The sequence below is a fragment of the Diplotaxodon limnothrissa genome, linkage group LG18 (assembly GCF_057381915.1).
Source record: "Diplotaxodon limnothrissa isolate DT_005_m linkage group LG18, D_limnothrissa_male_GT1.1, whole genome shotgun sequence".
Lineage (NCBI taxonomy): Eukaryota > Metazoa > Chordata > Actinopteri > Cichliformes > Cichlidae > Diplotaxodon > Diplotaxodon limnothrissa.
This window is the reverse complement of record NC_140613.1, coordinates 38462011-38484997: the sequence shown is the minus strand read 5'-3', so window position 1 is coordinate 38484997 and position 22987 is coordinate 38462011. Positions and strand designations below refer to the sequence as shown.

Here is a 22987-nt window from a genome sequence, read left to right as displayed (position 1 = left end):
CCTTTGAACACAAGTGGTTTTCATTTGGTTCTTGCTCTTTTATTTACAGGTTTGTGGCATTGTCACAAGCTGTGCCTATACGTTAGGCTCATGATGCTTGCCAGCATCTTACATTGATGGATAGATACTCGGTTGTAAGCTAAATTGAGTTTAGTTAGGCAAGTTTTATCCTGTATTAGATGATTGCAGTACCTGTTGACACAAGTTGTTTTTTTTTTTGCTGGATATCTTGATGGTTATTCAGTTTTTAACACCGGAGAGCATGAATAAGTTCCTCCAATTGCAGCTGTTTTGCTTGAAAAGGTTAAAAATTTGCCCCACAAATTTGTGCAGGCCAACTGGATCCTAATGAGCAGACAAAATAAATGAAAATTGAAGATGGTCTCAGCTGTTCAGGACGGTCTGAGTGTGTGCTTATGTGAGCGAAGCCGGGAGAATCAGGTGGTTTACTCGTCCAGTCAGCTCACTCCTCTCCTTTGACCTTGCCTTGTCTCTCCATCCTCTTTTTCCCTTGCTCGCATGCGCTCCCTCTCTGAGGAAGTACATCTATAAATAACACAGCTCTCAGCGCCACACCCTTCCCTCGATGTGTGTGCATATATGCGTGTACGTGTGCATGCACAAGGGTGATTTGTTTGCTGTACACACAAAGAAGGCAGACATGCATGCAGACACCTTGTGTGCAAATACAGCACTTTCTGAACACACACAGAAGCGTATGTGCATTGCCTTCTGGACTTTTTGTGTGGATCTGTGTATGGGGGTTCAGTGGTATGACTCATCACAGCAGCAGGTGTCTGTTCCACTCCGCCCTTCTTCTTCGGTTTCGTTTTGTATCCCAATATTTTACTCCACTGCTCGGCTTCCTGTCTTTCCTTTATCCCGGTCTGAAAGGAGCATATTAGCTCCTCACTGACACACACAGCAGGTTACTTCAGTGAAGGTGTGCATAAGTAAATTACCACATTATTTACAAAAACAAAACCCTAACAGTGTTTTACGTTACTTTTATTAAGTAAACCTAAAATGATGGACGACATTGCAGTCTATTAATGTAATCTTCAGGTGACTACAATTTGTGCAGTGTTGTAAGCATAGATAGGGCTGATGAACTTGGTTAGGCCAAGTTTGAATGTGAACTCTTCAGTGATAATCTGTTGTGAATCATGCCCAAAACAAGGGTGGTTGTTGCCATTTGTTCCCATGTTTTGTCTCCATTGGCCCATGGTAACGGCACATCATACAAACAAGTCTGCTGCCACAACTACTTCTTTGTTGCAATCCCAAACAATTTGTTTTATATTGTATTTTCCTTCTTTGTTTTTGTTTTTTTGTTTGTTTTTTTTGTTTGTTCCTTTTTGTTTTCAGCAAATTAACAGTGTAATTTCATGCTTCATTCTTATCGGTTAGCCAGTAGACACAGCTCATAGCAGCAGTCCCATTGTGAGATTTGTGGCACTGTTGGTCTTATCACAGGCTGTCGTTGGTGGAGCCCTGACCAAATACATCACCACAGTTCTTTCATGTTGGTTTTATTTGCTTTGGGGGGGGGGGGAAGCATACATTTTGTATAAAATATATTCCACATTATGGGGACAACAAAACCATTGTGGGTGCCTGAAATGGAAATTTAAAAAATGAGGAAAGTGGTAAATGAAAACAGAATTGATATTGTTGGCTTAAAAATTACTCAAATAACTCAAAAAAACAAACAAACCCCTAGATAAAATATTGGAAGTGCCTGAAGTTCTAGTCTTTGTTACTTCCAGACGGATGTGAGGCTTTCCGATTCATATTTGACTTGTAATGTCTCTTCTGAATATCCTGAACGTTTCCCCTGATGAATGGCCTCCATATTGTAATAATTGAAGATACTAACTTTCATAACTAATAAAACACATTTCAAACAAAATGAACTAAAAACCACTTTTGCAACTAACTGCGCTAATACCGAAGTGAAAACAAAAACTAAAAAAACAAATACAAAACTATTAATAACTGCCCTCGGTTTCAGTGTCAGATCTAATTATTGCTCACTTGAGGCTTCAAAATGCCAAAGCCTAGATTACACTCTGTTGTGGAAATGGACAGCTGGAGGCCTGATGGCCATGTATTCCTTCCTGTTATACTTTGTTTTGGATTTTTGTTTTTTGTTTTTTTTGGAGTCTGCGTACTTGGTGCGTTGCAACGTCCTCTTGCTAACCAGTGAATGACGTAACCGTAGCTGCTTGAATCTTTTATGTTAGGTTTATGCTGTAATAGGTGGCTTAGGTCAAGTTCCTTAAAGAGATGAGTTGATAACAGAGTGTCTTGTTTGCAGCCAGCGGGAGCAGGCAGGGATATAGAAGCAAGAAAAGAATCTACACTATCTTACAAGATTTGTTTGACTCATTTATTCCTTTTTAGGAACTTGATGGGTTTTGTTCATGTAAACACAGTTGTAGCGATGTCATAATGCATTCAAGTATATGCTTGCACCACAGGCATACTGGAATAGTAGAGTACACTATTCTAAAGTCACATTTTCAGGTAAACATTTGTTTCAAGCAAAAGTTGCTTTAGCCCTTTTATAAAGTAAATGTTGATATATATTCTTTGCTAATTAAACTGGACAGAAAATCAGATCTTTAGAAGAGTGTTGAAACGATGAAAGACGATGGATTGAGCATGAAAAGCTGCAGAGAGGTGAGGGTGCGATTAAGAAGTGGGGCCGTGACGAAGCTAGGAGGAAGAGAGAGAAGGCAGCCAAGTGGAGAAGTGTGTTTGTGTGCGTGCTTGTGTGTGTGGCCAGATGGCTCCAGCGTGTGGCGACCAGCCAGAGGAACAGGTGCAGGTCACATGACCAGCCGTTACCACGGAGATGGTGATTGCTCTTGGCGTGAGGATGAAAGGAGAAGGGCCCCAGGGACAGAGAGGGGGTGAGAGATGTAGAGGGAGGGTGAGTGAGCGAGCAGGAGGGAAGGAGGGAGAGAGGCACCAAGCAGGAAAGGGGACGAGCGACACAGGCACAGAGCAGAGAAAGGAGATCGGCCATACACTACAGGCAGCAACACAAATGGTTATGTTCTGTTTCATAGTAGGTTAGTTAGTGGAACAAATTGCTGTTGCCTGATGGCCTGACATAACTTTTACTCTGAAATAAATCAACATGTTGTAAAGTGGAGTGTAAAGCTTGGTTTAGATAGTCAGTTTGATTGTGGATCCAGTTCCATGTTTGCAAATTAGCTGGATTTGCTAATCCCCGCTGCCAGCTAATCACTTATGAAACCTTTTAACAGTACTTTTTTTGTCTTTTATCAACATGCAGTGTCCTTAGCCTTCAAATTTTTGCCAGCATTGACTTTTTATTTAAAATCATGGATTCCATCTGTAGCCAGTTATTTCAAAAGTAACTTTTATGTAACAACATATTTAAAAAAAAAAAACAACTATCCACTGCAAAGTTCTCTTTGCAGGCAGGTGTCAGCCACTTTGTCATAGAATACCATTGTACATTTCCATTGCTGCAGATTGTAACTTGTGGGTCAAGTCTTCCAGTAACTGTTAATTGAAGCTTTATGCAGTATTTCTGATTGTTTGCTCTATATAAGCCATGTAGTGTCTCAAAGGTGAGGTCTCAAGTGGAGTGATGAAAGCAATCTAAGAAGATAACGTTGTTCACTCTGTGTTTATCGTGAAAAGTATAAAATTATGCACCTACCAAGAATCAGGTGATCCTGATCCTGTTTGAAACAAGTATGAATGATACCTCCTAGGTTTCTAGCAAATAAAGTTGCTGTAGTTTTGTTTGTTTGTTTTTTCGGACTGTTTCAAAACCCACAAATATTCAACCCTAAGTCAGTCGTGGGACCATTTTCCTTCCAAAGTACTACTGAAGACCTAAATTATTGCTTGCAATTTTCATGCAAAAATAAATGGCACACTCTTGCTGCCTACAAATTAGTTTTTTTTGTAATATATGATGGATTCAGATGAAACTAGGTTTTCTCACAACTGATAAAATCCCAAAATGCAGAATGATGCAGAAGCCTGGCGAGCGGCAAAAAGTTGAAAATACTTTGACCCTGTGCTCAAAGTATTGTTAGATCATGTTGGAGTTACACTACCAAACTTATGTGTGTGTTGTGTTACAGACATTTGTTCATAGTTTCATATGCCCAAACAGTATTTCAACTTTGAGTGTTGTCTCACTTTTAGACTTTTCTCCCATTCAATAAACTAGTAAAGTAGTTGCCAGGAAAACACCATCACTGGGTAGTGTACAACAATGTTTATTACACAGCTTCAAAGTATTTCCAACTTTGTGTCACTCAACAGCCATTTGCATCAGTGTGCGTCTTTGCATTTTATCAACTATGAGGAGAAAATGCATTTTGTTTTCATCTGAACCCTTCATTAGGATTCCACAGTGGGTGTAAAAGTGAAATCTGTGGTGATGCTTTAGGTTACATTAACACGAAAACTATGTGATCATGACCAGAGTTGCTTTGTGTTTCTGAGTGTTTTTGGTGCGCACAGCTGTAAAAAGTAAGGTGTGATACTGTTTTCTCAGTATTCTGTCATCTGATTTTTAGATTGCAGGTGCAGAGTAGTTAAAGGCTAATAAGCTCGGACTGGTTTGAAAGATTGGGCTTTTCGTTGTCAGATTTTCAGAATACATCTAGTTTTGAAACTGAAACCCAGAAAGGAAAAAATTAACATTTGAAAATTAACTAGTCAGTAGTGTGATCCCTGCCTCAGCATGACCTCTCCATTGTTGTACAAGGTCTCTGTACCTGCTAAAATAAAACAGTTTACTGGGCTCAGCTCAACAGCCTCCAGGCTCTGTTGAAGAAAGGACAACTTTTTGGGGGTGTTGGATGGGATTCCCGCATATCTTATGTGAATTCATAGTCTTTGGCACTTTAGAGATGAATGGTTCAAACAGAGGTGTCACTCAACCTGCATCGTACAAACATCTGCCGTTTGGAAGGGGTAGAAATGCGACGCTGCGTGCCAGACAGAAGGATGCCGAGTGTCCTCTCACCTCTGTGGTGTGAATGCACACAAGCTCTCAGACAGAGCCAGCTCCTCTTTCTTTCCATGCCATAGATTGGAAGAAGCCTGGGGGCCCCTCAGCCCCTCCCCCTTCCTCTCACAGGCCTTGCTCTCCCCCTCCCTCTCTCTTTCTGTCTGCCTGTCTCTCTCTCCCTCCCTCCCTCCTTTTGGGTCTTTCTTTCTGCCCTCCACCCCACCCCCTCTCTTTCTTGCTCCCTCTCTCCCTGTGCCTCCATGCAGTCTTTCATCACATTAACCCCCTGTGTGCCAGAGCCTGAGGCACACTAATGATTTCTAAATGGGTAAATCAAACATGGCGATTGCCTTGGGGACAGACAAGGGCGCGCACATGTAAAAGAGGTAGTACTTTGAATAATGGCTTTATTTTGTGGTTAGACACTTTTTTCTTTTTTTTTGATGAGCTCATTCTAACTTGGGTTTTTTCTCTCTCTCTCTTCTTTCCATTGTATCCTGTAACAGTAAAAAAGTGGAGTCAGAGGGTGGGGCCAGTGCTGCTAAGAAGGATTCAAAGAGAAAGAGAGAGTTCTCGGTCAACGATGATGCTGAGGTGAAGTCTCCACCTCTGTCTCCACCCGAGGAAGAGGATGATGATGGCGTACAGGTATGAAAAGGAAAGCTGTCGTAGAAAGTTTTGCAATGCCATAAAAGCAGGACTAAAACACATGTACAGAGTAATTTAAAAAAGCAGGAGGTCATGAAAACCTTTGCAGATCTGTGTCACGGCCTGTAGAGATAGACGGCACTGAGCCAGCAGGCGTCTGCTGTTTGTGTTGTAAACCAGCCATGTTGACAGACCAAGCAGATAAGCCCTCCTGTCAAGTTGACATCATGCATCATCAGCAACTTTTCAGCTGCTGCATTCATTTTCTTTTTTCTTTTTTTTTTAATTTTACATTTCAAGTGTGGTGTAGGCTGCAGAGAATAGTTGAAAATATACTTTTAAGTACTGGTTTAGAATTTGGAACGCGTCCATGAACCCATAAACAGATTCATGAAATTATGTGCAGATATAATTATGTGGATCTTGAAGAGAGTAGCATCTGGCTATTAGCTGTATGAAGAGTTGTAGCTCTAATTCAAACAGGAAAGCACTTTAGCAGCTGTATGTCCCCTTAAACATGTCCTCTCCAGGCTGCTACCCTAGTTTGTTTTCGCACTCTTATGTTGAAACATTCTGAGCCCCTTGAATTGTAAAGGTTTTGGTTTTTTTAAATATGGATAACATGCTGGGCGATATGGTACAGAATAGTGAATAATAAATAATAATGCCTGGTGAATGATGACGTACAGCCCTTCATTTTCCGCTTACCAGTGCAGATTTGGTAGGATATTATATTCATCCCAAAAGTTGGGATAGCAGCCTAAATGCAGCCAGTAAACGCATACAACAACAATGAAATCTGTGTTATATATCTAAGAAAGTAGAATAGAATTAAAATAGTGAAGTAGAAAAATATTCTGCACAATAAATAATAAATTAAAAGACTAAAAAGAACCACAATAAAATGCTAAATAAAAATGTAATAAATGTACAAAGCAAAATCGAATCAAAAAATGACACTAAAACAAAACGGCTGGATAAAATAAGTAAAATAGGTGAAGTCCCCACCTGTCTCCACCTGAGGAAGAGGAGTAAATATAGTAGAACCACTACAGCAAGTGGCAGTGAAGTGGCTCACTTTGTACAGCATGTAGTAAAGTGTAGTGAAGCATAGAAAAAGGAGGAAATATACAATACAATGAGTGTCATCAGAATTTTTAAGTTAATTTGCTGTACAGTTAGTGGAAGGAGGAAGGCAAAAATCACTGAGATCTCGCAGATGACTAAGGCTACACACTGCAGGCGAAAGTGCATCAAATCCGACTTTGCTATGACAGTTTGAACAGCACAAATCCAATATTTTCAAATCTGACCTGGGTCACTTTCGTATGTGTTACTGAATCCGATACATACTGATGTTTTCGAAAGTGACTGCTGTTTTTTTGCTCTTTTACATCACTGACATAAGACAGATGCCAATTATCAGCACCGGAGAAGACAAACAAGAAAGCATGGTGGCCATTGTTAAAGCACGGGCTCTCTTTTTTCTCAGTGTCCTTTCTCTAATTAATTTGTCAAAATTCTGTCGGTTACGACTGTGCAGAAATTGATAGACTGCTGCAACAACACCTACTAGCTCTGTAGCCGCCATTTTTTTCTTCCGTAAACACGCTTTGTGTGTGACGTCTTCTTTTGCGCATGTGGGCTGCTTTGAGAGCCGTGAACCGTTCACCCTAGAGCGCGTTTACTGTCACATTTTATTTGTAGTGTGAACAAACAGACAAAAATAAATCAGATTTGATCAAAAATAGCATTAAGACGTCCAGTGTGAACGTAGCCTAAATGTTCTTACTCTCCCTCTGTTTATCAGAAGCGTCGGTCTAGCCGTCAGGTGAAGAGGAAGAGGTACACAGAGGATCTGGAGTTCAGGATCTCTGAAGACGATGACAGCGGAGACGACTCGCCATCGCCAAAGTCTCCATCGTCCTCATCGCAGCAACAGGTGCAGCCAAGATTTCAGTTTTTGGTTTGTCTTCAGTGAACCACTTGTCAGAAGCTAAATGATGCTGTTTGTCATATTTGCCCGTTTGGAATAACATGTGTAAGGCTGCATTTGAACATTGATGTACTGAAATGTGGAACGAAGCTGGCAAGAGACACATGAAGTGAAATCATTGTAATCAAGTTGTTGACAATGTCCATGTACTTATGTTACCATAAGTGGAGTGATGAATATATTAAGAGTGAGCTTTGCATTCATCTCGAATCATTTGATTGGTTTGCAGCTAGTTCAACAACTACAGCAAATATAGGAAGTAAACGTTGTTGAAGCAGGCAGTTAGGAGGAAATGCATCCAAATTGACAACGCTTTGCTGTCAGCTTCCTTCATGTTGTGTTGGATTGCAACCAGTGCACTTCTGCTAACATGTGGTGTAGTAAACGCACAGCATTGAACATAACAGATTGGCCTGATGTAACTAATACCCGAGCTAGATTTTTATTATTTTTTTAAATCCAGATCAGACCAGTATCCAATCCAGACATCACATGAAACAATCCAGCACGGTGAATGAATTTGCTTGTTCTGTGTTTCCAGGATGTGGCTGAAGCTGAAGGACCAGTTGTAGAGAAGATCATGGGCATGCGCACCTCCAAAAAACAAGTGAGCTGCACAGATCCACACCCTAATGACACTAACACAATACACAGATCCACAGGGTGGCCAGAGTCGTGGTTTGCGTCATGTGATTAGCCTTCCCACAGTTGACATAAGCACATTACACATACATACGTTGCTTATGCAGCATGTTTTCACTTGGAAAGCAGATTCCTTATATTTCAGCATGTGTATGCTCTGAGCTCTGTGTGCGCCTGCGATTGACTGTGTGTAGGTGTCGGCCTTGCTTTGTTTTCTACGCCTTGTCTAAAGAGAGATCATCCCTGAGCCAACACAAGCGCACACACACAATCGCCAGCCAACTCTCCTTTGCTAGCCAGCTGCCAATGGGTTATCCCCCTCGCCCACCACCACAACACACTCCCGTGCACAAGCACACTCACACCACTCTTTTTCTCTTGCAGCTCTGTTCAGAGTTGACCTCGGGCTTGGCACACAGCCAAAACCGCAATACTAGCTACACCAGACGCCAAACTAGCGTTTCCTCAGGCAGGGTGTGTGTGTGATTGATGATTCATGGCATTACAGTAGTAGTAGCATGGTAGAGGGTGTGTGTGCAGTAGTAATGGTGAATGAAAGTGGACAGCCTTGCTTGAAAGAGCTACTGTTTTGGTATTTCCCCTTTTTATGCATTTATGAAACAAAATGCTCAGTCACACAGATTTTAGCAGTTGAATTTGTTCAAGTATTTCCTGTTAAAACCCATTAAAACTTCTTCAACAGCCTTATTTATTTTTGATCAGCATGTTGTAGCCAAAATGTTAAATAGGTGCAAGGCTGCTTACACATTACATGAAGGGCACCCCTTTCTCTCAGTTTGAGACAGTTTACTGTTGAATGACGTGTCAGAGTGAAACTCACGTGCAGGCTCCTTCACTACTTCGACCACATGTTGTATAATAATGTTGAGCCACTTCTGCAGCTGCTGTATTTGCTGTGATTATGATCCCTTTTTTGTATTGTTTTTCTTTTCAGCGGGAGTCGGGGGAGGAAGTGGAGGTGGAGGAGTTCTACGTCAAGTTCAAGGGCTTGTGAGTAGTAGCTTGGCTTTTTTTGGTTTTTTTGCTCTTTTTCTTTCACATCAGAGCTGCCTCGTTCTTCTTTTTTCTATTTATTTAAAGACCTATTTCAGTGAACACAGGGACATTTTTAAGTATGTGATCCAGATCCTCTCTCACATTATTAACAAAACTGGTGCAGTTGCATCCTATCACAATGATAAGCACATGGAATGCTTTTCATTCATTAGATACCTGTGTCATTTCTGTCTCTTGCTGTGTGAAATGTAAAAATGCATTTTACAAAAACAATTTAAAGTTGCTTGTTCTCTAAGCAAATTTGACCCCAACATGCAAATAATGTAGTTTTCAGTCCCCCCAGCATTTAACATAAATAAAGTGTGCTTAATTCCTGATTCGCTTCAGCTTTGATTTTAGCAGCTGGCAGTTTAAAGAATTAACCCTCCTTTGGACAGGGATACAACTAATACTGGATCAATTATTTTCTCAATAATAATTAATGCCGGAAACAATACATTTTTCATGAGTTTGGAGAGCTTCTACTGTCTGATTCAGAGTCCGAAATACTTTGAGCTCACAGCCATAGAAGGCAAGGAGAGCTGATATATGCAGACATTGAAGTAGATTTAATTTGGATGTTTGGGGGACACATCTGCACAAAAACACTGGTGTCAAATCGGAGGTGATGGACTTTACCAGACTTTTGACTAAGCAGTCCAGAACAGAGATACAAATGTCTTTAATCCGTGAGACACAGTTTCTGTAAGAAGTACTCTAGCTGATAGACTTGGAGATCTCCCTACGACATCACATACGATTTTCTTCCTCTAGTTTATAGCATCCAATTCTTTGAAATGACTGATGTGAAATTTATTTTGTGCTTCTCAGTTCATACCTCCACTGTCGCTGGGCTGACCTGGAGGAACTAGAAAAGGACAAGAGGATACACCAGAAGGTCAAGAGGTTTAAGGCCAAGCAACAACTCAACACCTTTATAACTGAGGTAAGACCAAAACGCTGCACCACAAACCAGACCTTCCGCTGCATGGAAGTAACCACTCACAAGGAGTGCTTCTGAATGGAATGTGTCAAGAAATGTTGCTGGCTATAAAATTGTTTTTCCCCCCCCAGAGTTTTGCTTTATACAGACACTGACTTGAGTTTCATATAGAGCTGTTAAATAGAAAAGCTGGGTAGATAAAACTAAGAACACATTTCATACAGAGGAGTTTACTCTGCAAGGCCTCATTATTTCATATTCAGTGTATCTTAAAACTCCACTTCTTTTCTCTGCAGATGGATGATGAGCCTTTTAACCCTGACTATGTGGAGGTGGACCGTGTCCTGGACGTTTCAGAGAGCACAGATGAAAATGGAGAGGTGCTTTGATCTCTTTCATTGGGCTTGAGCCTCTCTTTTTTTTTTTCTCTACACCCACACTCACCAAAGCGCCCTGTGTTTTATGTGTGCAGACGGTGACCTTATATCTGGTGAAGTGGTGCAGTCTGCCTTACGAAGACTCCACCTGGGAGCTGAAGGCCGACATCGACCAGTCCAAGATAGACGAATTTGAGCGTATCGGAGCACGCACGCCCAACACTAAGAGAGTGGTGAGTGGCTGTGCTTTGGGTGCTGTCTGTCTCCTAGTCTCCTCCTTATAGGCGTGTTCGTGTGTATTGGCCTGCTGTCTGCTCCTTCCTCTTCCAGATTTACAGCTCCCTTAACTGCTCTCCACAGGGCCACGTTTTTGCGGTCTTACACACTCGCACACATACGCCCTGCTCTTGTGGCCAAGCCAAACCACTAACAGTGTGTTTAATGCTGAACAGAAGCAGCTGACTGGCTGTGGTCTCTCCTTCCATCACTCTTTCCTCAGCCTGCATCCATCTATTTTAACTCCTGCCTACTGTTTCTCCTTAAGGGCCGTGCTCGTAATGCTCCATCATATAGTGGCAGCATTGGGAGGCAGTTTTTAGCCTCATTTGCAGTGTGGACCAAGGGCCTTTTCCCCAGAGGATGAATTCCATCAATTTAGTTGGTCAAAAAATCCTTAATAACCCAACATCAGTTTCATTTGTAATATGTGGTTTAAAAAGTGAGGCATCCTAAGGCTGCTGACAGAAACCATGTGTGAAAGATATAACCCTTTCATTTATTAGAATGGATCCAGTCTGTCAGTGCAGCGGGGTACTAACACTGGGGTTTTGTTTTTTTTTGTCAGCAAGGTCTCCTGCCAAAAAACCCTGGGTCATCTAGCCAAAAAGTTGAATTAGGTTAAACTTTTCCTGCAATGTGACTTTGTCCTGCGAGCTAATCAAACACGTGTACAGCTCACTCGCTAAAATACCTGCCACCAATGGCTACAACCAGTTGTAAAGTTCTGTATTAAAAGCTGTGCAGTATTATCACATTAATTTGTCCAAGTGTGCATCCTGGATTGTATTTCATTGTCTCAACAGCACGGTGCTGCTAATGCCTTTAGCTAATTTGGGACTGAAACTTTACTTACCCAGAAAGGGGCGCTGTTTAGTGTAAACACAACTGAAATCAGGGTGTTATGTAACAGAAAACAAACACTGAATGTATTAAAAGAAAAGAAAAGCTTGTCATGCTCATGACCAGTTGTCATGTTTTCCGTACTGGCTGGCTCCTGTCTGGCCATCCCTGTTCTTTGGCTGGATTAAAGGATCTCCACCTGCAGTTGGATGCCTTCTAACATCTTGTCATCAGTGAGCCCAAGGGTCCGTGCAGACGTCCGCATACCTGTAGGCGTTTTTGTTTTTTCCATGACCAGCCATACTTGTTCATGGAGACTGCCAAGTAGCAGACTTGAGTAGATTACCAAGAAGTAAAACTGGAATGACTACTCTGCCGTCGTGTCTCCATCTACCTACACAATACAAGCAATGCTCAACTCCACCATTTTGGACTGTAGTTGTCATTCTGTTCTGAAGATGCTCTGCATAACTTCAAGACTGCAAAACAGAACAAGGGGCAGTATTGCCTTCAGTAGTTCTGGAGTTACACTCCCAGGACGAAGACTCACAGGAGAGGCAGTTGGGGTTCAGTTATTTGCCGCAAAGGGTTTGGGCGAAAAAAGTGTTTGCAAAGGAAAACTTGTGAAGGGTGAAAGCTTTTAGTGAGCAAAAGCACCCAGAGCAACACACATAATCCTAACCCCTCAAACACACAAACAGTATCTGCATCTTTATGAAACACTGCAGTCATTAACACTGACTGTTTTTTAATAACCCTATCTGTTTTATTGTTGTGTCCAGGATCGGCCTCCTGCAGCTGACTGGAAAAAGCTGGAGGGCTCCAGGGAATACAGGAACGGCAACGCACTCAGGGAATACCAGCTAGAAGGCCTCAACTGGCTAACTTTCAACTGGTACAACTCGTAAGTCACCATTAATTGCATTTTCTTTGAATTAGTCTCCTAACTGCTTCTGTCAGTCTGCACATGTGATATCACCTTACTTAATATTCTTAAGTGGGCATTAAAGTGAATATTAAATAGCCCTGTGGTGCACTGCTGTTTAAGCCTTCCCATTGGCGTCATCATCTGTGCCTGAAATCACACCGCCAAAGTGTTCAGGAAGGCAGCTCGACACAAATGGAATTGAAATGACTGTTTTAAACTGGAGCTGTTGTGTTCTTCATATTTTTCTGTGGTGCTCAATTCAGGGTTGTTGTTTTTTAATATAGCGCCAAATCACAGCAACAGTTCCCTCAAGGCACTTTATACTTTTAAGCTAAAGACTCTTAAGCTAAAGAGTTCTCAGAACTCTACAGTGTTCTGGAGAAAACCCCGACAAACAATCCCCTATTAGCGAGCGTTTTGCGGTGCTGAGATAGAAGAACTCCCCTCCAGCAGAACCAGGCTCAGGGAGAGGCAGCAATGAGCAGTTGGTTAGGTCAAAGAGAAGAAGAGAGAGAGCATAGGGAGACAGATGATCACATCAGTGTATGCACACATAATCCCTGTCAGGTGAAAGCTTAGCCTCCAAACTGGTCAGGAAGTTCTGTTCGACACAGTTTTTCCTACTCTAGGCCCTGCACTCGGAAAGAGTAGTTATCTCTAATATGGAGGTCACAGGCACATCAAGAAGGGGAAAAACTGAGGGGCTGGATCAAAGACCAGTATAGCATAAAAGTTGATTATTGTGAGCTGTAGAGCACAAGAATAAATACTTTGAGCTAGAAATAAGCAGATCTCCTTTAGACCTCTGTTGTGCTTTTATGTGCACCAATGTGAATAATTGTCATTTCAGTCAAATCAGTCAAATCCAACAGGAGAGCTAACACCCAAATATTTTCCAGCTTTTTTTTGTCATTAGAACACTGATTTGGAAAACAGATTTTCCAAAGGGGTGAAGCAATGTAATAAGCAAAGAGCTTATGGAAGACTGTTTAAGAAATTTGTGGTCAGTGTGCGCAAATACAGGTGATATAAAAGGCGTCTGTCTGCCTTTGTCCCCCCACAGACGTAACTGTATCTTGGCTGATGAGATGGGTCTGGGGAAGACCATCCAGTCGATTACATTCCTCTATGAGATTTACATGAAGGGCATTGAAGGGCCGTTTCTGGTCATCGCACCGCTCTCCACCATTCCCAACTGGGAGAGAGAGTTCAGAACCTGGACTGAGCTCAACGTGGTGGTCTACCATGGCAGTCAGGCCAGCCGGAAGACCATCCAGGCCTATGAGATGTACTACAGAGATGCACAGGTGAGAGGGAATTAAACATTTAAATATCAAATACCTTTTCCCCTTTAATACATTTGCCTTGTACTATAAAGCAAACCTATTCAAACATATTCGGGGTATCCTCCTGAGCTGGATAAATGTTCACACACAGCTAGTTATCTATTCAATAAGTTATCCCCGGGTTTCCTCTGGGTTTGACATTAGGGGTGCAATTAACAGCATCATACCAGTAACAATTATGGAGACGTGTACTAGTAATAGAGTTGCTTATGTTTACCTTTAAATCTTTAAATCCTGCTTCATAGTATAGGCTTTAAAGTCAAATATTTCATTACGCAGCTAACATATTTGTGACAGCTTGTATGAGGAAAAATGAGAAGGATCATAGAGGTGTAGATTAGGGAGGCAGAAACAGGATGCTGCTGTGTGAGAAGGTCTCTAGGTCTGAACACCACCTCAGCTAGCTGGGGATGGACAGCGCTCCTCTGCTGCATAAGCTCTTTTAGTCCTCTAGCTTTAAGCCGGAAACTGTAAGCTCTTTTTGTGCAATGCTGCTAACAGCTTTTAGTGTAACCTGTGTCACAGCAAGCCTGCGAAGCAGCATTTTAGTGTGCTTGCCTAGCTTCTTGTTCATAATCCAGACTGGGGTAATCCTCAAGGTCGTGCGGAGCCTATCTGCTTTCTCACACGCACCAAATGCTTGGGACTTTTCCAGGTAGATCTTTACAGATTATGATAGCAAGAGGAGGTTTTGGGGCGTTTGACCTGGTTTGAATTAAAAGCTGCATAACAACTAGAAATACTCAAGAAACAACACCGAAACCAGATGCTCAGGTGAAGACATCAGAGCGTTAATGTCCAGACTTTTTCTGTTTCAAAGTCTGTCTTTGACTCGCGTTTGCAACAAATGGTGACTGTTTTGTTGACCTTCATGCTTTTCCTCTCTTTTTTTAATCACTTCTCCAGGGTAAAATAATAAAGGGAGTGTATCGGTTCCATGCGGTGATAACAACTTTCGAGATGATTCTGGCTGACTGTCCAGAGCTGCGCAGCATCCCGTGGCGCTGTGTGGTGATAGATGAAGCCCACCGTCTCAAAAACCGAAACTGCAAACTACTGGAGGGACTCAAAATGATGGACATGGTGAGTGGCAGATGTATGTGGTTGTAATTTTCTTTGATTCACAGGACCAAAGGACAAATGTGATTTTCTTCAGTGGGTTAAAGCTCTGTCAACATTTCCTGCTTGCATTTTTAGAAACTCTAAATCTTTCTTCACCGTCTCTCTAGGAGCACAAAGTTCTGTTGACAGGAACTCCTCTCCAGAATACTGTGGAGGAGCTCTTCAGCTTACTGAACTTTCTGGAGCCGGAGAGATTCCCATCTGAACAAACATTCATGACTGAATTTGGAGACCTTAAGACTGAAGAACAGGTAACGGGGATACTCTGCTGTAGGACGACTTTTCATGTTTGCTGAATTCTCACTGCAGTGACATGTCCTTTGTGTATATCAGGTTCAAAAACTGCAGGGCATTCTGAAGCCCATGATGCTCAGAAGACTGAAGGAGGATGTGGAAAAGAACCTGGCCCCGAAGGAGGAGACCATAATTGAGGTAGAACCCTTTTACCAGAACAGCAGTGATTCTGCAGTTGCTAAACAAAGCAAATATAATAAAAGGGGGGGAAACATTAAGCCCACTTCAGTCCTGGCAACACTGGAGTTTGGAATTAAAATGATTTGAATAAATGACTTTTTGTTTTGTTAGGTGGAGCTTACCAACATCCAGAAGAAATACTATCGGGCCATTCTGGAGAAGAACTTCTCTTTCCTGTCCAAAGGAGGGGCTGGAGGGGCTGGAGGCGGAGGAGCCAGTGTCCCCAACCTCCTCAACACCATGATGGAATTGAGGAAATGCTGCAACCACCCTTACCTCATTAATGGTACATACTCAGCTCCCCAAAATGAAAGAATGACTTTGTAATTCTCAATGTTTGTAACTGTAAACTTGTTTGTTGCACAGGAGCGGAAGAAAAAATCATTGAGGAGTTCAGGGACTCCCATAGTTGTGGGGCAGATATGCCAGACATGGCCCTCCAAGCCATGATTCAGGCTGCTGGAAAGCTGGTGCTCATTGACAAGCTGCTTCCCAAACTCAAAGCTGGCGGTCACAGAGTCCTGGTGTTCAGTCAGATGGTCCGCTGTCTGGACATCCTGGAGGACTACCTCATCCAGAAACGGTGAGAAGTTTGCGGAAGTTAAATATCAAGTTTTTGTCAGCATGGTTGTATCCAATACTCGATTTACCCAAAAGTAACTCACTGAACTAATTGCGGATGCTCGTGTTAAACATGACTAAAGTGTCAGATGATAAGGTTCGACTGCTCTAAGCACTCGTGTCATGCAGATATCTCTAACTTAATGAACTCGAGTACAGACATCTCGCTTTGACTCGTACTGGAATGCTCACATGTGCAGTGAAATGCAGACCGAGAAACAAAATGGAGCGTCACTTTTCAACATCAGCTTTCGGCAGAGCAGAACAAAGAGAGGATCTGCATTCCATCAGGTTTATTTTAGCTGCGATGAGCCATTAAAATATGGTCAGACTGGCATTGCAGGCCGCTTGAGACAACTTCTGCTTCTGCTACAAAACTTGTACTGCTGTGTGCAATTCCACTTTAACTGTAATTGTGACCGGTTGTCTTGCTCCGTGTCCAGATATCCATATGAACGTATAGATGGTAGAGTTCGTGGTAACCTGCGGCAGGCAGCCATCGACCGCTTCTCTAGACCAGACTCGGATCGTTTTGTCTTCCTGCTGTGCACGAGAGCTGGAGGACTCGGCATCAACTTGACTGCAGCAGATACCTGCATTATCTTTGACTCTGACTGGAATCCCCAGAATGACCTCCAGGTACACCCCCACCCCCGATGTGTGCTCTGAAATAAATCTGCGCTGCATCTTCAATCATCTCCAAATGAATAGTGTCCTTGAGAATCAACAGAAAAAAGCAGAAATGTGTTTACAACTCTAAATGCGTCTTCTTCCAGGCCCAGGCAAGGTGTCATCGTATTGGCCAGTCCAAGTCTGTCAAGATCTACCGCCTAATCACCAGGAACAGCTATGAGAGGGAGATGTTTGACAAGGCCAGCCTGAAGCTGGGACTTGACAAGGCCGTTCTCCAGAGCATGAGTGGACGAGAGAATGCCAACAGCGGGGTGAGACCTCACACCAGCGGATATATCCACACATAACAGCATCAGTCCACTTTAAAGTTCATCCTTCAGATTATCATATCCTTCTTCTTTGGGTTAAGCACCTGACCCTTTAGAAAGAGAGAGGAAATAAATATTTTCCGTCATTGTCCAGGTCCAGCAGTTGTCAAAGAAAGAAATCGAGGACCTGCTGAGAAAGGGAGCGTACGGAGCTCTTATGGACGAGGAAGACGAAGGCTCAAAATTCTGCGAGGAAGACATTGACCAGATCCTCCAGAGACGAACGCACACCATCACCATTGAGTCCGAGGGCAAGGGCTCCACTTTTGCTAAGGTGACCAAAAAAATTACTGTGAGGGCGGGGGGGGGGGAGAGAATCTGTATATGAAAAATAAATCGCTAACAAGTGTTCCTCTGTCTGCAGGCTAGTTTTGTTGCGACAGGCAACCGAACAGACATTTCCCTGGAGGATCCAGACTTCTGGCAGAAATGGGCAAAGAAGGCTGAGCTAGACTTGGATGCCATCAATGGACGGGTACTACACACATGTGGCAAACACAAGTACCTGGCGTCTAACACACCACACAGGAACATGCAGTGTAGCCATAAATCCACAGAGAACCGTCACACCATGTATCTAAATACTTCACAAAGTTGAGGACACAAAGCTCTGGGCTGAGTTCTGTTATTTAAAGGGGGTTACAATAGTTATTGGTAGTTAAATAATGTGAGACGGCTGGAGAGTGAGACAGTCGGGACAGAAGGGAGGTACAGAGAGGGGGGAGAGAGATTAATATTGACAGTTGGGAATCTCCTCTCTTCCTTAATTACCCATGTTTCCCTGCTCGTGTGTGTGTGTGTTTGAGCGAGAGAGAGTAAGCTGCTTAGCTCCACTTAACAGAGCACAGATGCCTGGAGGGTACAGAGATATCACTTAGGCTCGTGCTCACACATACACGCACAGAGACACAACCTCCGTCACATTCTTGCACACACACACACACACACTGAGCGCTCTGCTAACTGGCAGCTTTATATTCCTGCGTTCCTTCGCTCTCTATATCATTGGCCTTTTTTTTTTTTTATTACACCCCCTTCCCCCTCGTGTGCGTTTCTCCCTCCTGACGACTTCTTCTCCGTGCTCCCTTACTGCCTCTCTTGTGGAGGACCCTCCACTGGAACACTTAATCCAGCTCTACGAGCATGAATACAGGCCTCTCCCCTGGGATTTCTTATTGTACCGTGTTAAAATGGAAATGACTGCAGCTCTGTGATAATTGTGGAACTAACTACTGCCCTGTTTGTGCATATTAATGGGATTGCAAGTGGGTGGGGGTGGTTCAAATTAATTGAACAAAAATGTAATTCATTAGACAACATAATTAATGCCAGTTTATGTTTGAGCTAGGCAGCAAATTTCTCAGTATCATGTATGAAACGTGGGGCCAAATATCCAATTATTCAGATTTGGTTCAGGGGGATGCCATGTATTCAGGAATTGGAGAAGTCGGAATATACACGAAATGTACAAATGGGGCCATTTTCATGGGAATAAAGCAGACAGTGCTCTTCATATTTCAGGCCAGCTGTAACTGAACATAGGTTTTTAATAAAGTGACAAAAATTATTCAAACAAAACTCTTTTGTCTCCAGAACACGCTGGTTATCGACACACCCAGAGTGAGGAAGCAGACACGGCACTTCAGCAGCGTCAAAGAGGAAGAGATGCTGGAGTTCTCAGAGTTGGAGAGCGATGAAGATGAGCCCAGCAAACCCTCATCCAAACCACGGCGGCCCCAAGACAAAACGCAGGGCTACCCTCGATCAGAGTGCTTCAGAGTGGAGAAGAACCTGCTGGTCTATGGGTCTGTCACATCTTCATGTTTCTTGTTGACTAAGTTCAATGGTAGCTGCTCTTTAGCGTTCTGTTAGCGCTCCCTGCTACACTGCTTTCACATAAATATGTAGTGGACCTTGGCACTCCCCTTGATCTAAAGCAAACAGCTTTAGCTTTTGGGTCCAAGTTTTTAGCAGCAACTAGTAGATTGCATATCCCTCTCTCTGTGACAGGAAATTGTAAAAAAAAAAAAAAAAAAAAAGAACAATAACCAGGTTATTGTGGAGTATTGCTGAAAATAAATGGCTGGATGTAGGCTGTGTCAGCATAAACTGAGGCATAACCACATCTTGCATAGGGAAGGGAATAAGGGCTGCTTGAGTATACACTGCTGTGCAAACTAACCTTATCTTACGTGTGCGGTATTAAACAAGGCATAAAGTACCACACATGTCAGCAACATTTTAAATATGATTTGATGATGGTAGCTGTGGTTCATGAGGCAGAGCAGGTTGTCTGGTAATGCACATGGAGTGGAGAAGACAGAAATCAGTGAAGTCAAGGCCATTGGATCTGCTAATCAGTGCCACAAACAACCATGCACATACCAAACATTCTTATTCTGCTGCACACAGTGTCCTGTGTTCACTCAACTTTAACCTCGACTGTATTCAACAACGGTCTGTAAAGTCACATATATGAGAGCAGAATACTACACAGTGAGACTGACATACTTACCATGGAGACTGATTATCTGGCAAGCCCTTCCATTTTCATGCCTGACTTGAATAGTCAGTGTGTGTGTGTGTGTGTGTGTGTGTGTGTGTGCGTGCATGCAATGAACAGTGGTGCTAGTGAGATGTCAGCGTTGTTATTGTTACAGTCTAGTCTCGTGGCCTGAGGCTGTAGGACACACAAACACACTGTCTGACTGGGCCAGTCGTCTCTGCTCGCCGCTCTGTTGTCTTTTCCCATCATCCGTCTCTCTCGCTCGTTGTCACCCACCATTTTCCCTCTTTTTTTAAAAGGCTTCAGATGTAGGCTGGTGCACATGGTTCATTGAATATTGGGAAGCAGCAGCAGTGGAAAAAAAATTTTCAGTTGAGAATAAGAGTCTGAGCATTCCCGGCCACCACATCAGCCATTAGGTTGGTTCCACTGTGGAAGTGGGGGGAGATACACTGTGGTCCATGAAAACACTGTGATGTCTGCGTTACACTAGTTGGATGCCAGTAATGGTTAAGTAAGCAGAATGGTAGGAGGTACAGCATAACGGGAATCCAGCAGTCATTTGTGTGTGTTATGCTCAAATGGGAACCTTATAATTACTGCACTAAGCCCTGGGGGGGCAAAATTGAGGTCTCAATGGCTACAGGCTGCTTTTTGAGGGTTAAACCGTAGTGTTTGAATGAGGTTAGTGTAACACATTTGGGATGGTTAGGGTAAGGGGCTAGTGAAAATATGTCAACGAGTGCCTCCGCAGGGATAGTGGCTGTGTGACTGACAGAAGCGTGTTGAGGACTTGTCTGTACGTTGAATTCATGATGGATCGTGGGAGCCACAGAATAGTGTAGCACTTAATTATGAACGGTTTGAGTTTTAGTAAAAAACAAATGAAATAAAATTAAAATTCAACAAATGAACGTATTTATTTGCACTTAAATTTCTGACCAAATAAAAGTACCATTTTAAAAACGCTCAAGTTTCAATCAGTATTTTTTCATCCCATTGTTGGTGGGAGGGGTTGGTCTCCCCCAGAATACCTGCTCCCACATCCAAGAAGTCAAGTTCATTTTCACAGAGCAATAGTGATGTCTGCATTTAAACTAATGTTGGCCATTAAATATTGCATATGAAAGACTGGCATAGATACTGACAGAGTGGTGGCATTCATATTTCCCTTCAATGTCTCCAGTTGGGGTAGATGGAGCGACATTCTGGCTCACGGCCGCTTCAAGCGCCCGCTGAAGGAGAGCGATGTGGAAACAATCTGCAGAGCCCTCCTGGCCTACTGTCTGTTACATTACCGTGGAGATGAAAACATCAAAAGTTTCATCTGGGACCTGATCACTCCGAGCGAAGATGGGACCACAAGGACGCTTACCAACCACTCTGGTAACACACGCCTTACTCTCAGCCCTGATTGCACTAAATATACACTGTAGGCAGTTTTAGGGCCTGCTCGGTGGTTACTCGAGCGCCCTGAGAATTCAGGGCCTGGGGAAGGAGAAGGAAAAAGAGAGGCCAAGAACAACAAGTGGAAACAAACAGACTGCAGTTGCAAAATGCTGTCATGTTTTCTGTATGAAACTGTGCTGACTTGTTAACAATGTATCATAAAAGTTGAGAGGTCGTTATTTGTAGACGCCCCTGACTATTGCCTCACCATCTTCTGTCCTTCCCTTTAGGTCTCTCAACCCCTGTGCCCAGGGGCAGGAAGGGCAAAAAGGGGAAGCCCCAGGCCCCACCTCCACAGACTCCGCGTGCTGATTGGCTGGCTAGCTGTAATCCTGACCACTTACTGCAAGAGGATAGCTACAAGAGACACCTGAAACATCATTGTAACAAGTTAGTCCGTTTTTATGCTTGTCACATGACAACTTTCCACATCATATCCTGTGTTATGATGTTGACAGACACAATCTTTGTGGCGTGTCGGCTAGTCATGCACCTCTTGATTTTTGTAAGTTGATGGCACGGCCGTCGCTGCTGGGTTGAAGACACAAGTGTACGATGTGGCAAATGTTTGAAAACTAGAGTTTGTGGAAAGAACTTTGGGGGGGGGGGGGGAAAAACACTGCTGCTCCTGATCAGTGCGTATGACGCAAAATGGTCAGAGCAGCAGCACCTATTGTTTAGGAGAATAGTGCAGAGGCTATAAATGGCTGCATCTATGCGATAATGAAGCGACCCCTGCGGAGGGTGTATTGGCACTTCCCAGACATCTAAAGGCACGTGGCACATCAGGGCAGCTAGTGGCCAACTTATGTTGCCAGCAGCACGAAGGCATTGTTGTGGGTAATGTTCATTTAGATGGAAAGTTAGTGGATGGTACTGTGGCTTTAAAAACAAGATGAAGATGAAAAACAAAACTTTAACGGATGTAGCAGTCTCATGACTTCCCCTGTCGCACACACACTGAGTCATTTGTGTGTGGTCAGCTCTCTCTCCTGTTGTCAGGGAGATATGCTTCCTTGGCCTCACGATTCAATTCCAAGGGTTTTTTTTTTTTTTTTTGTCTACAGGGGAAGTTTGTGTGTGCATGTGCATGTGTGTGTTTTTCTGGCTGCATGCCAGGCCAGGTGCTAGGCAGGCAGACCTGTTGGAAGTGGGTGAAAGACACACATAAACACAGACACGCACACATACACACACTTGGGGGTGATTATGTGGTGCCATCTGCTAGGCTGGAGCACAGCGTTGTGTGGCTAATCAGACCTGGCACATTGATGGATGAGCACACACAGCCTGCCAACAAACACACACACTCTGCAACTTGTGATGCCATTGATGCACAAACACACAGACATGCTGCAGAATGAGTTGCAAATGACTGTCTTCATACACCAACCCCCCCCCCCCCCCCCCCCCCCCCCACCACCACCACCACCACCACCACCACCACACACACACACTCACACACACTCTTCGCTGCCTCTCCAAACTTTGCGTTAACTCTCCTTTCAGCATTCCTCAGTCCTTTCAATCCATCTCCTCTCTGCACCAACCAACCTAACCTGGCTGTCCTCCCCTTGTGTCCTGCTCCAAACATCCTTACTGGCATTAAATCCTGGTGACAAATCTTGTGACAAATGTTTACAGTGAGCCAGATCTCCCAGATAGCAGCATTTCCAGTGTCAGGAGATCAAATCTGATTCACAGTGTTTGGCTAAACTGATTCATGTTACATGTTAAGGCGTTCAAAG

The 22987-nt window shown here is 43.2% G+C and overlaps 1 protein-coding gene across 1 annotated transcript in view; it reads left to right on the top strand.

Annotated features, from left to right (window-relative positions):
* The window catches only part of chd7 (chromodomain helicase DNA binding protein 7), a 74384-nt gene that overhangs the window by 35550 nt on the left and 15847 nt on the right, over positions 1-22987 (top strand). The window contains exons 5-25 of the mRNA XM_085378553.1: positions 5518-5659; positions 7470-7601; positions 8197-8262; positions 9253-9308; positions 10185-10299; positions 10593-10676; positions 10769-10906; positions 12575-12696; positions 13784-14027; positions 14973-15149; positions 15296-15439; positions 15522-15620; positions 15774-15948; positions 16029-16245; positions 16727-16922; positions 17060-17227; positions 17379-17558; positions 17649-17759; positions 18878-19089; positions 20977-21176; positions 21470-21629. Of these exons, the coding sequence (XP_085234679.1) occupies positions 5518-5659; positions 7470-7601; positions 8197-8262; positions 9253-9308; positions 10185-10299; positions 10593-10676; positions 10769-10906; positions 12575-12696; positions 13784-14027; positions 14973-15149; positions 15296-15439; positions 15522-15620; positions 15774-15948; positions 16029-16245; positions 16727-16922; positions 17060-17227; positions 17379-17558; positions 17649-17759; positions 18878-19089; positions 20977-21176; positions 21470-21629 (3138 nt within the window). The remainder of the gene's footprint in view (positions 1-5517; positions 5660-7469; positions 7602-8196; positions 8263-9252; positions 9309-10184; positions 10300-10592; positions 10677-10768; positions 10907-12574; positions 12697-13783; positions 14028-14972; positions 15150-15295; positions 15440-15521; positions 15621-15773; positions 15949-16028; positions 16246-16726; positions 16923-17059; positions 17228-17378; positions 17559-17648; positions 17760-18877; positions 19090-20976; positions 21177-21469; positions 21630-22987) is intronic.